The 16,554-nt window shown below is 40.8% G+C and overlaps 1 protein-coding gene across 2 annotated transcripts in view; it reads right to left on the bottom strand.

Annotated features, from left to right (window-relative positions):
- Positions 1 to 16,554, bottom strand: part of ZFX (zinc finger protein X-linked) — a 50,830-nt gene that overhangs the window by 15,798 nt on the left and 18,478 nt on the right. Inside the window, exons 2-4 of one of the 2 annotated variants that reach the window (XM_073616522.1) lie at positions 6,306 to 6,381; positions 6,026 to 6,120; positions 115 to 660 (exon numbers count right to left, since the gene is read on the bottom strand). In XM_073616522.1, coding sequence (XP_073472623.1) covers positions 115 to 660; positions 6,026 to 6,092 — 613 coding nt within the window. In that variant the 5' untranslated portion in view covers positions 6,093 to 6,120; positions 6,306 to 6,381. The remainder of the gene's footprint in view (positions 1 to 114; positions 661 to 6,025; positions 6,121 to 6,305; positions 6,382 to 16,554) is intronic. The other variant, XM_073616521.1, reaches the window with a different exon arrangement.

Genomic DNA, 16,554 nt, shown 5'->3' with positions numbered 1-16,554 from the left:
CTGGACTAAACCATAAACTTTAGCCCTAAAATTTAAGCGACTTAATTTACGAGCACAGCTTGTCTTAAAAAAAAAAATATATAATAATCATTATGCATAACACAATAAACGTACATGAAATCATGAGGTAGTCATCACAATTTACTTCTTCTCCATCTGGTCCTTGCACTTGAATCCCATTGGCATCAATCACAGCCTCTGATGCACAGTCAGCTACTAAGACCTCTTCGGAAATCATGTCATCACCGAGACCATCATCTGCAATTGCCTCACCAACCACATGCTCAGACCGATCAATACTTTCAGTGTCTGGGACAGTCAGGTCACTTTCAACTAAGTCAGAGTCCAAAACACTGTCTGGTACATCACAGTTAGAGAGGACATCCTCTTCCAGTTCCTGTTCCTCAGTTTCAGGGTCAATTTCATCCTCTAAGACTTGCTCTGGTATTATTACAGTTTCTGACACCCGAGCACCCTCCAAAAGATCTGAGCATTGCACATCTTCTATAACTACATCTTCAATTACATCCTGAATCACCACAGAGTCAGCATCTTCTGCAAAGCCTTGAACAGTCATGCCTCCTTCTCCATCTGAAACAAAGACAGTCTCTTGGATCTCCACAATGATTTCATTTCCATTAAGATGTGGGGTTCCTGTTCCTAGGACAGCGTAAAACAGCAAGATAATTATTTTGACCAGCACAACCGTGAAAACTATTTATGTGCTTATATTTTTATAATACATTTGCTAAAACATACATTTGTTTGGAATTATTTATGACATTTAGGTTTATTCTTTACACACATTGCATTACAAATTACTCAAGTCATAAGAACATTTAAATGTGAAAAAAAGTAATCATGCTTCACTAAAAGAGACATATGTATCTATTAAATAAAATTAAAAAAAGGAATAGGAAACGTAACGCAGACAGCAGTTTACATATACCAAATAACCTGCAGGTCAATTTGGCAACCATAGGGATGTCCATGTCTAGGTTAAAAACAACATGAAGTAAAGTACTAGCCTAGGTGCCATATGCCTGGCCCATATGCCTCATAAATGCTGCTTAAAGTGGTAGTAAACCACACGTGGTTAAAGAAAAAAATTCCCTGCAAGGCAATGTCATAATGTGCTAGTATGCATTGCAGGCAGAACAAAGCCCTCCAGTGCAGTGATGTCACCACTGAGAGGGCTGACATCTTCCCTCAGTCTTCCTTCAGGGTTTGCGGCCTCCGGCTACATGAGTGGCCAGGGGCGCGATGATGTCACTCATGCATGCGTGCCATTTACGGTACAGACTCTAAAGGTCTGGCACTGTAAGCCAGACCTTCAGAGCGCATGCGTCGGTGATTTCATCGGTTGCATACACGCTAAATATTTCCTAAACTGTGCAAGGAGATATTCAAAGTACCTACAGGTAAGCCTATTAACACCAGAATGTGGGTTTCCACATTCCAAATGCGCTGCAGTTGCGATCTGCAGAGGGTGTCAAAACAATACAAGCAGAGTGCATTTGCTTTCACCAGATCGCACTGTACAGAAGGACCATGAGATCTAGTTGCAGTGCGGTTTCAAAAGTAATGCATGCACTACGTTTGGTGCGGTGCAGTATGATTTGAGCACATTCAAAATGAATGATCTCAATTTGCACCGCATGTGAATCTCACAGGAACACGCAGGAACCGGTCCTCAAGCAAAATCAAAACATCACAACCCCAAAAATGTTGTAATATTATAAATTAAATTCATAAATAAATATAGAAAGTAAATAGGACTCTAAGGTGGGTAGTCAAAGTAGAGATTGATAGGGACTTGTACTATCATCCAGGAATAATTGAATAGAGAAATTGGTAGCCTAGTCTCCAACTAGGCTGCCACAAGAAAAGGGGGGCAATTGGACTATAACGGTACAGTAAAAACAATACAATTTTAAATAATATAACAAAGATAAAAATATAACAAAGGATTTATTGATGCCATGAAACAAATCATCATTTACAAATAAAAACATGGTAGCGGTACAGTTATGTCACCAATGAAAGGACTGACCCCCGAAGGGGAGAATCACAGTAGGGCAATAGATCACAGATGTCTTTTTCCTCAACTAGTTTCGCGGACAATGGCCAACAGATAATGTAATGGTCGAAAGGCAAGTGAGTAACAAAGTACGGACTTGTAATGCAGCATCATGATTAAAAAAGTATTGATAGAGATGGAAAGGGGAAAGGAGCAGGGCTGCTTACCCATGTCCCCACAACCAACAGGCGCAGAGTGCCGCCACCAAAAGGATGGTTTCCCGCGGCGACTCGGGGGAGCCGCAAATAGTGACGACCAGAATCTGAATAAATAGGGTAAAGGCATGGATATGCTGACAATTTACTAAACCATAATTATGGGTCAGTGAAAAAGTGAATAAGTGTGAAATTGATATAAAAAATAAAAGTGATGGGATTATGGTAAACTGTGCAGAGTGTGCAATGAAGCTGCGTGAAAAAAACGTGAAGAAAAAACGTGAAAAAAGAAACAAATGGTGAGTGGGAAACATACAATTGATGAATGTGAGGTACATGGAAATGAACCCCCCCTCTTTTCCTCCCTTCCACTCCGATGACAGGCGCTGGCGTGGGATGCTCCAACTGTGTCCTTCCGCGGCGGCTCGGTGAGCTCCTTGGTGGAGGGGTCGTCCCATACCTGGGGCCGCTCCCTCCTCTTGTACTGGCCCTGTTGGGGACCTCATCCCCTAGGCCATGGGGCTGGTGCGTGCGGGAGCTCCGGCCATTGGGCATGCGCGCATGCCCTGTGCAGGAGCTCTGACCCTGCGACGTCACAGGCCGCCGCCGGTGTGTCCTTACATCTCGGGGTTGGGAGCTAGAAATAACAGGCCATGGCCTGTACACAGACGTTCTGCAATCGGTCACCCGGGATCTCTTTGCCTCAGACAGCCTTTAGTAAGTCATTTTAACCATACAATCTTATCATAGCAATGTTGTGGTGCCCCTTACCCTTCAGGCACCGACACTCGCTGGTTTAACTATGATACCTTTCTCTTTTTCTTATAGAAATGGGTGGACAGCCCTATCATGCCTCCACCCCTTGCCCACGATTTATGAGCGCTTTAGACTGTGGCCACATACTGGTAAAACCCCACCAGTGGGTTTGCCCTTCCCGGGACACACACATTATATATATATATATATATATATATATATATATATATATATATATATATATATATATATATATATATATATATATTTTTTTTTTTTTTTTTTTTTTTTACACCACTACCAGGTATATGCTGTTTCCCCTATTCACCTTTATTGCATCGTTTCTCACCCCCCTCTTCTCCTGTTTATTATTGTTTTATTCCGCCCCTTTCTCCCTTCCCATTCTTTTTCCCCCTTCTCTTCTCTTCTTTCCCCTTCCTCTTGGTGGCTCTCCTCTCTTCCTTTTCCTTTCTTCTCTTTACCTTTCTCCTTTGAGCTTGTCTTTCTTTTCCCATTTCATCCTACTTCTCTCTTCCCCCCCCTTTTTTTTTCACACTTACTCACATCATGCACTATTCTTTCACCTTTTCATTTCCATGTACCTCACATTCATCATTTGTATGTTTCATTTCACATTTTTTTTTATTTTTCACCTGGGTTTCCCACTCACCATTTGTTTCTTTTTTCTTCACGTTTTTTTTCACACAGCTTCATTGCACACTCTGCACACTTTACCATAATCCCATCACTTTTATTTTTATATCAATTTCACACTTATTCACTGACCCATAATTATGGTTTAGTAAGTTGTCAGCATATCCATGCCTTTACCTTATTTACTCAGATTCTGGTTGTCACTATTTGCGGCTCCCCCGAGTCGCCGCGGGAGAACATCCTTTGGTGGTGGCGCTCTGCGCCTGTTGGCTGTGGGGACATGGGTAAGCAGCCCTGCTCCTTTCCCCTTTCCATCTCTATCAATACTTTTTTAATCATGATGCTGCATTACAAGTCTGTACTTTGTTACTCTTTTGCCTTTCGACCATTACATTATCTGTTTGATTCCATCATAGATACCCTCCCGTTGAAGCGGCCATTGTCCGTGAAACTAGACGAGGAAAAAGACATCTGTGATCTATTGCCCTACTGTGATTCTCCCCTTCGGGGGTCAATCCTTTCATTGGTGACATAACTGTACTGCTACCATGTTTTTATTTGTAAATGATGATCTGTTTCATGGCATCAATAAACCCTTTGTTATATTTTGATATCTTTGTTATATTATTTAAAATTGTATTGTTTTTACTGTACCGTGATAGTCCAATTGCCCCCCTTTTCTTGTGGCAGCCTAGTTGGGGACTAGGCTACCAATTTCTCTATTCAATAAATAAATATAGAATATATCAACCAAGAAATTCATATTTTTGATATGTGCCTTCTGTACCATGTACTTGTATTAAAAAGTATCCTGTAATCCTTGTGTTGCTTACTTGGTGTGAAATCTCTGGTGCTCCTGCCAGTCCCTCTGCTTTCCTATTAAAAGCTGACCACACTAAGCAGCACGGTCAATTCTCTAGCTATGCTGGGAACTCAGCCTGCTCTCCTCCACTGATCAAACTTGTGCTAACATGCTGTTTCTCCTCCCCACCTCTCTTCGCTCTGTACGCAGCTGAGAACCAAGCTTATGTGATCACTTTATTGTTTTTTTTTATGTATACACAAGTGTTTTGCCTTTCATTTCTATGTCAAGCTGAAAGAGTTGTTTTACAAGGTGAGGGTTTACATATACTTTAACAGCTTCCCACCCACCATCATATGACGTCGCCGACTGAGTGGTTATAATTGAATGCCTGCCTCTACAGGCATCATTCAGATATCTTCTTTTCCCTTCACCATAAGAGCAATCATAGCGGCTGTTCAGCCGCTTGATCATTCCTATAGGCAGCGGGCCGCCCGCCAGTGCTTCTTGCAGCGAACCGGAGAAGGAACTGCCTGGCGCTGGATGTTTACCATAGAGGTTTCCAGGCGCAACGTTATGATGTCACGCACAGCCTCCACATTTCAAAAAATGCCACCGCCTCGGCTGGGAAGCCAGGATCTTTTTTTTTTCCCAGGCTTCCCAGCCTAGAGGTGAGATCTGGGGACTTATTGACTCCAGATCTCACTGTAAAAAGAGGACCTGTCAAGCACTATTCCTATTACAAGGGATGTTTACATTCCTTGTAATAGGAATAAAAGTGATCAAAAAAAGAAAGCATCAAACTAGAAAAATAAAAGTAAAATTAACAATTAAAAAAAAAAATATATATATATATATATATGTGGGGACCCTGTTCCCGCGGGTCCCCACATATGTAAACGATGTTCAAATCATACAAGCTATAGCAGCGAACGATAGAGCGAGATAAATAATTCTAGCACAAGACCACCTCTGTAACGCAAAACATGTAACCTGTAAAAATTTTTTAAAGCGTCGCCTATGGGGATTTTTAAGTACTGAAGTTGGCACCATTCCACCAGCGTTTGCAATTTTGAAGCGTGACATGTTAGGTATCCATTTACTCGGCGTAACATCATTAACATTATGCAAAAAGATTGGGCTAGCTTTACCATTTCTTTTTTTTTAACGCATGAAACTTTTTTCCCTCAAAAAAAAAAAAAAAATCACATTTGAAAAATTGCTGCGCAAATACTGTGCGAGATAAAAAGTTGCAACGACAGCCATTTTATGCTCTAGGGTCTCTGCTAAAAAACATATATAGTGTTTGGGGGTTCTGTGTAATTTTCTAGCAAAAAGATTATGATTTTTACACGTAGGAGAGAAATGTCAGAATTTGTCTGGTAGGCAAGTGGTTAAAAAAGGAAATTGCATCATAGCGGAACAGTCTTGAGTTGGTACAGAGACTCATCTTGCAAATCAAAGTGCTGCATATTCTTGTGACCGGACCATATTCCACCTTTATTCTTCCTAATCTTTTTGTTTCGTTCATATCAGCTACATAATAAAACAAAGTTGACACCAAGCAAGTTCTAGTACCTGAAGCATGAAAGAAAGCATGCGGCTCTGTGGTCTGCAGTGCAAGCTCGGCTACATCCTCTTCCATGACTCTGAACAAGCATTAGCTGATCTTTCTGCAATAGAAAATAAAGATGCAAAAGGAAAAAATACTTAATGAAATAAAGTTCTGTTTTCCATATTAAGTCAAAAACACAAACATTATTAAAGATGCATTCTGATGCCAACTTTGTTGGACACAAAACAGTTACAAACATTGTTATTAGAACAGGCAAAATAAATCAATCAGTCTTGTCCTCACCATTTGGAAATTAAGTGTATGGAAGTGGACTCAATGGTTTTCTTTGTAGGCAACAGTAAGTATGTTTTCTTTTTTACTGTAAAAAAACAGTATGGTAACAGTTTCAATAACTCATTGCAAAATTAAAAAAAAAAAAAAAAAAAAAAACTACAAAATTTTAAAATGCAAAATATAACTGCTTTCTTTAATTGTGGACATCTATAAAAGTATCTTAGCTAAAGAAAACCTGCAGTGGGAAAAATTGATGCCCTTATCCTAAGAATGTTTAGCTGCCCGACTGTCATCCTGATCTGACTTCAACACAACAACTGAACCAAAACAAGCTTGCAGTCAGTAATACTGAACTCCTCATTAGTATGCTTCTTCTGGGTCAGTGACTCAAACTAATAGACAAGCAACCAGAATTTTCAAAAGGAGGTCTATATGTACTTTCTCGGCACTGGTGTCGTTCAAAGAACAAATCCAGAAAAGTATATAAAAAGCATTAGTTAGGTTACCGATATTTTTTTTACTAAGTCGTAGAAATTTTCAATCTCAGTCAGTATAAAATACCTGGAAAGGCTCAAGGTGAAGCTTTGCAGCTGAAAGTTGAAATTGGTTTTAAAGTAGGAATGCTTGCTGAGTAGGCTGCTAGACAGGTACTTCAGTGGGGAATAAAAAAACCTTGTGATGTTGTTTCCTTGTGGTTACGAATATGCTACAAAGCACCTCCCTGCTGTCAGAATTCAATAGAACAGGGGGGGAGATCACCACACCGATATCGCTTGTGTTGGTCTGTCAAGTATTTTTTGCTCAACTCGCTGGTTGAACAAAAAAAGCCTGCCAGTGTGTACCCAGTAGAGATGTGCAATTTAACCACATTACTGTAAGTTTTCTATTTTTTCCTCCTATAGATGATATTGAATGTGGAAAAAAAATCTGAAGTGATTTATCTTGGTCTGATTTTTTTACACCTCAAAAAACCTGGCATTTTTATGCAGACTGACAGATGTTTTAACCACTGTGTGTGGATGTATATACAGGGGAATCTCAAAAAAATGATCAAAAAGTTAATTTTAGTAATTCAATTCAAAATTTGAAACACGTATTATATAGGTTCATTACACTCAGAGTGATATATTTCCAGCATTTTACTTTTAAAATTTGATGATTATGGCTTAGAGCGAGTAAAAACCCAAAATTCTGTCTCTTAGAAAAGTAGAATATTGGTGAAAAAGTTCAATATTGTAGACTTGTGGTGTCACACTCTAATCAGCTAATTAACTCAAAATACCTGTAAAAGGTTTCCTGAGCCTTTAAATGGTCTCAGTCTGGTTCAGTAGGTTACACAATCATGGGGAAGACTGCTGACTTGACAGTTGTCCAGAAGACAGGCATTGACACCCTCCACAAGGAGGGCAAGTCAAAAAAGGTCATTGTGAAAGAAGCTGTTCAGAGTACTGTAGCCAAGCATATTAATGGAAAGTTGAGTGGAAGGAAAAAAGTGTGGCAGAAAAAAGGTGCACAAGCAAGAGGGATAACAGCAGCCTTGAAAGGATCGTGAAGCAAAGGCCATTCAAGAATTTGGGGGAGATTCACAAGGAGTGGACTACGGCTGTTGTCAGTGCTTTAAGAACCACCACACACACAGACATATCCAGGACATGGGCTACAACTGTGTCCTTGTGTCAAGCCACTCCTGAATCAGAGACATCAGAAGCGTCTTACCTGGGCTAAGGAGAAAAAGGAAAGGACTGTTGCTCAGTGGTCCAAAGTCCTCTTTTCAGATGAAGGTAAATTTTGCATTTCATTTATAAATCAAAGTCCCGGAGTCTGGAGGAAGAGTGGAGAGGTACAGAATCCAAGTTGCATGAGGTCCAGTGTGAAGTTTCCACAGTCAGTGATGATTTGGGGAGTCACGTCATTTGTTGGTCCACCGTTTTTTTTTACCAAGTCTAAAGTCAGCGCAACCCTCTACCAGGAAATTCTAGAGCACTTCATGTTTCCCTCTGCCGACCAGCTTTATGGAGATGCCGATTTCATTTTCTAGCAAGACTTGGCACCTGCCCACATTGCCAGAAATACCAATACCTGGTTTAATGATCATGGTATCAACGTGCTTGATTGGCCAGCAAATTCGCCTGCCCAAAACCCCATAGAGAATCTGTAGGGTATTGTTAAAGGGTAAGTTCACCTTTACAGAAAAAGGAGGGGGTCCTGTCTAAATTCACTTTACAGATTTTTCTGTAAAAGGTAAACTTACCCTTTAAGAGGAAGACTAGACACCCCAGACCCAACAATGCAGACGAGCTTAAGGCCACTATCAAAGCAACCTGGGCTTCCATAACACCTCAGCAGTGCCACAGGCTGATCGCTTCCATGCCACGCCGCACTGATGCAGTAATTCATGCAAAAGGAGCCCCAACCAAGTATTGAGTGTATACTATACTGTACATGGACATACTTTTCAGTAAGCCAACATTTCTGTACTAAAAACTATTTTTTTGGTCTTATGCAATATTCTAATTTTCTGAGATCCTGAATTTAGGGTTTTCACTCTGTGTGTAATGAATCTATACAACATAGGAGTTTCACTTTTTGAATTGAATTACTGAAATAACTATTTGATGATATTCAAATTTTTTGAGATGCACCTGTACATATACATACAGTATCTCACAAAAGTGAGTACACCCCTCACATTTTTGTAAATATATTATATCTTTTTATGTGACAACACTGAAGAAATATGACACTTTGCTACAATGTAAAGTAGCGAGTGTACAGCATGTATAACAGTGTAAATTTTTTGTCATCTCAAAATAACTCAACACAGCCATTATTGTCAAAACCGCTGGCAACAAAAGGGAGTACACCCCTACATGAAAATGTCCAAATTGGGCCCAAAGTGTCAATATTTTGTGTGACCACCATAATTTTCCAGCACTGCCTTAACCCTCTTGGGCATGGAGCTTCACGGGTTGCCACTGGAGTCCTCTTCCATTCCTTCATGATGACACCATGGAGCTGGTGGAGGTTTGGGCTCTTGTGCTCCTCCACCTTCCGTTTGAGGATGCCCTACGGATGCTCAATAGGGTTTAGGTCTGGAGACATGCTGTGCCAGTCCATCATCTTTACCCTCAGCTTCTTTAGCAAGGCAGTGGTCATCTTGGAGGTGTGTTTGGGGTCCTTATGTTGGAATATTGCCCTGCAGCCCAGTCTCCAAAGGGAGGGGATTAGGGCTGAAACAACTAATCGATTAATTGACAACTAATCGATTATGAAATTAATCGATTACTATTTTCATAATCGATTAATCGGCCAGTAACATAATGGGGTTAAAAAAAACTAAAATGAGCCCTTTATAGTACAAAAAGAGCAAATCGCTACTGTAAATATTACTTTCACAAGTCTCCAGTAAAAAAAATGAACCCCTTACAGTAGTGATTATCTGCTTTTTTTTGTACTATAAAGGGCTAATTTTAGTTTTTTTTAACCCCATTTATTAAATGAGGTTAAAAATGTTTAATGTTACTAAACGTAAAAGCAAACTGCATAAGTGTCTACCAAGCCTTATGCTGGCCACACGGATCAATTTTCAGACAAGAATATTCAGACGAAAAATCTTTGTACATTTGCTGAATGAAAGAATGTTGTTTGAAATTTTCACTTGTTTTTAACATTCTGTTTTTAAAACGAATGTAATTTCTGAACGAAAACCACATACACTGTCTGAAAATTCCTTTGACCAAGAAGTTTTCTATTTCTAAAATTTTCCCATCACTGTGGTTGAAAACGAACGTCGTTTTGACCTCACTAACGATTAGCAAATCGAACAAACGTTCTTAAAATGACATTTTTTTTGAAGGAAGATATTGTTTGTTTTTTAATAGAAAAATGTGATCTCTGAGTCTGATGATATTTACCAGATTCACCCTCTAATAGTATATCTCTCCTCTAATAGTATATACAGCACATATCTCCTCTAATAGTATATATCTCCTCTAATAGTATATACAGTATATCTCCTCTAATAGTATATAAAGTATATTTCTTCTGTCTGTTATTCTCAGAGTGGATTCGATATTTTGCTCCCTAACCATATAGTTGGTTATTTATATTTACCACTGCACAGAGAGGTTTAAGAATAAATTGCCTTTTTTTAAAACTTTACATATTAACTAAATTATACACCACACTCTTTTTTAAGGTTATTAACCGATTAATCGACACAATAATCAGCCAACTAATCGATTATGAAAATAATCGTTAGTTGCAGCCCTAGAGGGGATCATGCTCTGCTTCAGTATGTCACAGTACATGTTAGCATTCATGTTCCCTCAATGAACTGTAGCTCCCCAGTGCCGGTGTCTTGCCGAGAATGTTCCCTCGGCGGATAAGTTCCCCCCCTGTACTGCGCAGGCGCAGCGCCTGCGCAGTACATACTACTCTCAGCCGCCGGAGATAGCCGAAGCTCAAATGCTTCAATCAGCTGTACTGCTCTGGGTCCAGGTTCCTTCCCCACCATCCAAGTGGACCTAGAGGGGGAATCTAAAAGTGCCGAGCGCAGCGAGGCCATGCCCGAAGCGTGGCGAGCGAAGCGAGCCCACGAGGGGCCCTCTTACAGGTGCCGTGTACAGCTGATTTTCAGCTGTTCTGCTTCGGCTATTTCCGCCGATACCTACTGCGCAGGCGCAGTAGAGGGGGGAACTTATACGCCGAGCGGAACTTTCTCGGCAGAACACCGGCAGCACTCATGCAGCCCCAGACCATGACACTCCCACCAACATGTTTGAATGTAGGCAAGACACACTTGTCTTCGTACTCCTCATCTGGTTGCCACCACACACGCTTGACACCATCTGAACCAAATAAGTTTATCTTGGTCTCATCAGACCACAAGACATGGTTCAAGTAATCCATGTCCTTAGTCTGCTAGTCTTCAGCAAACTGTTTGTGGGCTTTCTTGTGCATAATATTTAGAAAAGGCTTCCTTCTGGAACGACAGCCATGTAGACCAATTTGATGAAGTGTGCGGCGTATGGTCTGAGCACTGACAAGCTGAACTCCCCCACCCCTTAAACCTCTGCAGCAATGCTGGCAGCACTTACAAGTCTATTTCCCAAAGACAACCTCTGAGTGGAACCTGTCCTGTTAAACCGCTGTATGGTCTTGGCCACCGTACTGCAGCTTTCAGGGCCTTGGCAATCTTCTTATAGCCTAGGTCATCTTTATGTAGAGCAACAATTCTTTTTTTCAGATCCTCAGAGAGTTCTTTGCCATGGAGGTGCAATGTTGAACTTCCAGTGACCAGTAAGAATGAGCTCCGGTGTGTTCGCATGCTGCACGTGCCGAGCCCGCCAGGAAGTTGGCATTGCGCTGATCACAGGCAGGGAGACATTTCCCGATCTCTGCAGCCGCACATCGGGAAATGTCTCACTGCTTGTGATTAGCGATGTGCAGTGCCGAGTTCCTGGCGGGCTCGGCACCTGCAGCATGCGAACACGCCGGAGCTCATCCTTAGTGACCAGTAAGAGGAGTGGAAACGAGAATACCAAATTTAACACACTTGCTCCCCATTCACACCTAAGACTTTGTAAAACTAACAAGACCAGTGACACCGAGCAGGGAAAATTGCTAATTGGGCCCAATTTGGACATTTTCACTTAGGGGTGTACTCACTTTTGTTGCCAGCGATTTAGACATGGCTAGTTTAAGGGGACAGCAAATTTACACTGTTATACAAGCTTTATTCTCACTACTTTTCATTGTAGCAAGGTGTCATTTCTTCAGTGTTGTCACATAAAAAGATATAATAAAGTATTTACAAAAACGTGAGGGGTGTACTCACTTCTGTGAGATATATATATACATACATACATACACACACACACACACACACACACACACACACACACAGTGGCTTGCGAAAGTATTCGGCCCCCTTGAACTTTTCAACCTTTTGCCACATTTCAGGCTTCAAACAAAGATATAAAATTTTAATTTTTTGTGAAGAATCACCAACAAGTGGGACACAATTGTGAAGTGGAACGAAATCTATTGGATATTTTAAACTTTTTTAGCAATTAAAAAACTGAAAAGTGGTGCGTGCAAAATTATTCAGCCCCTTTATTTTCAGTGCAGCAAACTCACTCCAGAAGTTCAGCGAGGATCTCTGAATGATCCAATGTTGTCCTAAATGACTGATGGTGATAAATAGAATCCACCTGTGTGTAATCAAGTCTCTGTATAGATGCACCTGCTCTGTGATAGTCTCAGGGTTCTGTTGAAAGCGCAGAGAGCATCATGAAGACCAAGGAACACACCAGGCAGGTTCGTAATACTGTTGTGAAGTTTAAAGCCGGATTTGGATACAAAAAGATTTCCCAAGCTTTAAACATCCCAAGGAGCACTGTGCAAGCGATCATTTTGAAATGGAAGGAGTATCAGACCACTGCAAATCTACCAAGACCTGGCTGTCCCTCTAAACTTTCAGCTCAGACAAGGAGAAGACTGATCAGAGATGCAGCCAAGAGGCCCATGATCACTGCATCATGAACTGCAGAGAACTACAGCTGAGGTGGGAGAGTCTGTCCATAGGACAACAATCAGTCGTACACGGCACAAATCTGGCCTTTATGGAAGAGTGGCAAGAAGAAAGCCATTTCTCAAAGATATCCATAAAAAGTCTCGTCTAAAGTCTGCCACAAGCCACCTGGGAGACACACCAAACATGTGGAAGAAGGTGCTCTGGTCCGATGAAACCAAAATCGAACTTTTTGGCCACAATGCAAAACGATATGTTTGGCGTAAAAGCAACACAGCTCATCACACTCAACACACCATCCCCACTGTCAAACATGGTGGTGGCAGCATCATGGTTTGGGCCTGCTTTTCTTCAGCAGGGACAGGGAAGATGGTTAAAATTGAGGGGAAGATGGATGCAGCCAAATACAGGACCATTCTGGATGAAAACCTTTTGGAGTCTGCAAAAGACCTGAAACTGGGACGGAGATTTATCTTCCAACAAGACAATGATCCCAAACATACAGCAAAATCTACAAAGGAATGGTTCACAAATAAACGTATCCAGGTGTTAGAATGGCCAAGTCAAAGTCCAGACCTGAATCCAATCGAGAATCTGTGGAAAGAGCTGAAAACTGCTGTTCACAAACGCCCATCCAACCTCACTGAGCTCGAGCTGTTTTGCAAGGAAGAATGGGCAAGAATTTCAGTCTCTCGATGTGCAAAACTGATAGAGACATACCCCAAGCGACTTGCAGCTGTAATTGCAGCAAAAGGTGGCTCTACAAAATATTAAACGCAAGGGGGCCGAATAATTTTGCACGCCCCACTTTTCATTTTTTTATTAGTTAAAAAAGTTTCAAAAATCCAAAAGATTTCGTTCCACTTCACAATTGTGTCCCACTTGTTGGTGATTCTTCACAAAAAATTAAAATTTTATATCTTTATGTTTGAAGCCTGAAATGTGGCAAAAGGTTGAAAAGTTCAAGGGGGCCGAATACTTTCGCAAGCCACTATATACATATATACACACACACACACACACACACATATATACACAAAGTTAAGTCCATATATATTTGGACACGAGCACAATTTTTGTACTTTTGGCTCTGTATGCCACCAGAATAAAATTAAACAATCCAAATGAATTTGAAGTGCAGACTTTCAGCTTTAATTCAAGGGGTTAAACATGAAGTACACATTTTAGGAACTTTTAGGAAATTTTATAATCGTATACAAAATGTTCGTTTTTAATACTTAGTTGAGAATCCTTTACTGGCAATGACTACCTGAAGTCTGGAACCCATGGACATTACCAAAGACTGGGTAATGCTTTGCCAGGCTCTAACTGCAGCTGTCTTTGGTTGTTCTTTGTTTGTGGGTCTTTCTGCCTTAGTTTTGCCTTCAGCAAATGAAATGCATGATCAGTTGGGTTGAGATCAGGTGATTGACTCAGCCATTGCAGAATATTCCACTTTTCCTTCAAAAGCTCCTGGGTTGCTTTTGCAGTGTGTTTTGGATCAGATGGCCTTTTGTACCAGGGAGCGCCGTCCAATCAACTTTGCTGCATTTGGCTGAATCTGGGCTGACAGTATATCTCTAAAAACACTGCAGAATTCATCCGGCTGCTTCTGTCTTATCAATAAACACCAATGACCCAGTGCCACTGGAAGCCACGCATGCCCATGCCAGCACACTGTATCCACCATGGTTTTACAAATGACGCTGTTAGCTTTGGATCATACACTGTTTCAAGCCTCCTTCACACTTTTTTCTTCCCGTCATTCTGGTACAGATTAATCTTAGTTTCATCCATCCAAAGAATGCTTTTCCAGGACTGGTCTGGCTTTTTTAGATGTTTTTTGGCAAAGTCTAATCTGGCTTTTCTATTCTTCAGGCTTATGAATGGTTTGCGCCTTATGGTGAGCCCTCTGTATTTGCTCTTGTGAAGTATTCACTTGATTGTAGACTTTGACAATGATACGCCCACCTCCTGGAGATTGCCCTTCGCTCTGGATGTTGTGAAATGTTTTTTCTTTACCATAGAGAGGATCCTGCAATCATACACCACTGTTGTCTTCTGTGGACGTCCAGGCAATTCAAATGAAAAAAAAAAAAAAAAAAAAAAAAAAAAAAAAATCGGTTACAGCGGGCAATCTCCGCTCTCTGATGATGCAGCCGGCTCGCCTCTTCCTCTGCAAAGGTGAGGCTGCATTGATGGGCACAGGTCATGCTGCATTGATGGGCACTGGTGAGGCTACACTGATAAAGTTGTTAATATTTATTTTTGTAACTTAATTATGCAAGAAACATTTAAGTGTAATTTCATGAGATAATTTATAGTGGACGTGTTTAGGGGGCAGGGAATGGTAGGGGTTGGTTGGGGCTACTGGTGGCGAGTAAACCTTAAGGCCTGGCTAGTAGCTCAGGACTTGAAATTTTGAGCCCTGGACTATGGAATAGAGGCACACTGTATGTCTGCAGAGTGTCCTGTAACCCCGCCCCCACTATCAGGAAGAAGAGATGTATGGTCACTTCACAGAATTTTGTAACTTGTAAAAAAAAAAAAAAAAAGTAAGAAAGATCATTTCTGAAACTAAGCAAATGAAGTTATAGTGCCTGCATAATTATAACTATTAGAAAATGCCTATAACCTTGTATGCTACTTTAACTGTTTTTAACTGGAATAAATATTGAAAAGTTCTAAAACACATTAAAATGGGTTGTAAACCCTCAAGGTTTTTCAGCTTACTGCATTTTTTGCAGTAAATTGAAAAACCTTCTGTAGTGCAGCTGGGGGATATTTATTATAGAAAAAGTAAAAAATAATGCGTTTTTTTCAAAACTGTCGCTCTTTGTTTATAGCGCAAAAAAAAAAAAAACGCAGAGGTGATCAAATACCACCAAAAAAAAGCTCTATTTGTGAGAAAAAAAAGGAAGTCAATTTTGTTTGGGTGCAACGTCGCACGACCGCGCAATTGTCAGTTAAAGCGACGCAGTGCCGAATCGCAAAAAGTGCTCTGGTCAGGAAGGGGGCAAAATCTTCCGGGGCTGAAGCGGTTAAAGCAAACTCTGTGTTAGGAAATGCCATGTCTGGGCACCAGCACGCCGTCTGATTTCTCTGTGTACGGTTTTATTGCGGTGGATTATTAAACTAATAGAAAAAGCAAAATTATGTTTCATAAAAAAAAAAAAAAAAATGCTGGTACAGATCTACCCTGTGCTGCTTACATATCCAAAAGCCTAGGGAATTTATCATTAGGCCTCTGCTGCAGGAATGGAACAGGCACTGAACTCTCCAGCAGAGATCATTTCTCAAAATGCCTTTTTTCAGCATGTTAGCTGCATTTCTCCAGAAAAAAAAAATTCAGCCTCCTATTTATCCATCAGGTCAGATCCATTGCATATCTGAGATTAATAAGAGTAGAATAGAAGGACTGTGGCAAGCCAGATGCTCTTTAATCGCCATCTATGACAGAGATCAATGTGTACTGGAGGCACTGATTGGCTGCTAAGGAGGACTCACACAGGGCTGCTGTAAAGATGGGAATGAAGAAGTAAAGACGGTTTCCAACCGCAGTCTCGAAACCCTGCTTCAGGACGAAGTATTTGAGAGAAAGAACACTAACACTCAAGGCCTTCTTTAACCACTTCCAGTCCAATCTCATACATGTTCAGCATTTTTTTTTCTAGAGAATTTCACAGAACCCCCAAATAGTATATATTTTCTGAAAGCAGAGAC

Source organism: Aquarana catesbeiana, linkage group LG02 (assembly GCF_042186555.1).
Source record: "Aquarana catesbeiana isolate 2022-GZ linkage group LG02, ASM4218655v1, whole genome shotgun sequence".
Taxonomy (NCBI): Eukaryota; Metazoa; Chordata; class Amphibia; order Anura; family Ranidae; genus Aquarana; species Aquarana catesbeiana.
Note: the sequence above shows the minus strand (reverse complement) of the source record. Positions and strands in the feature narration are given on the sequence as shown.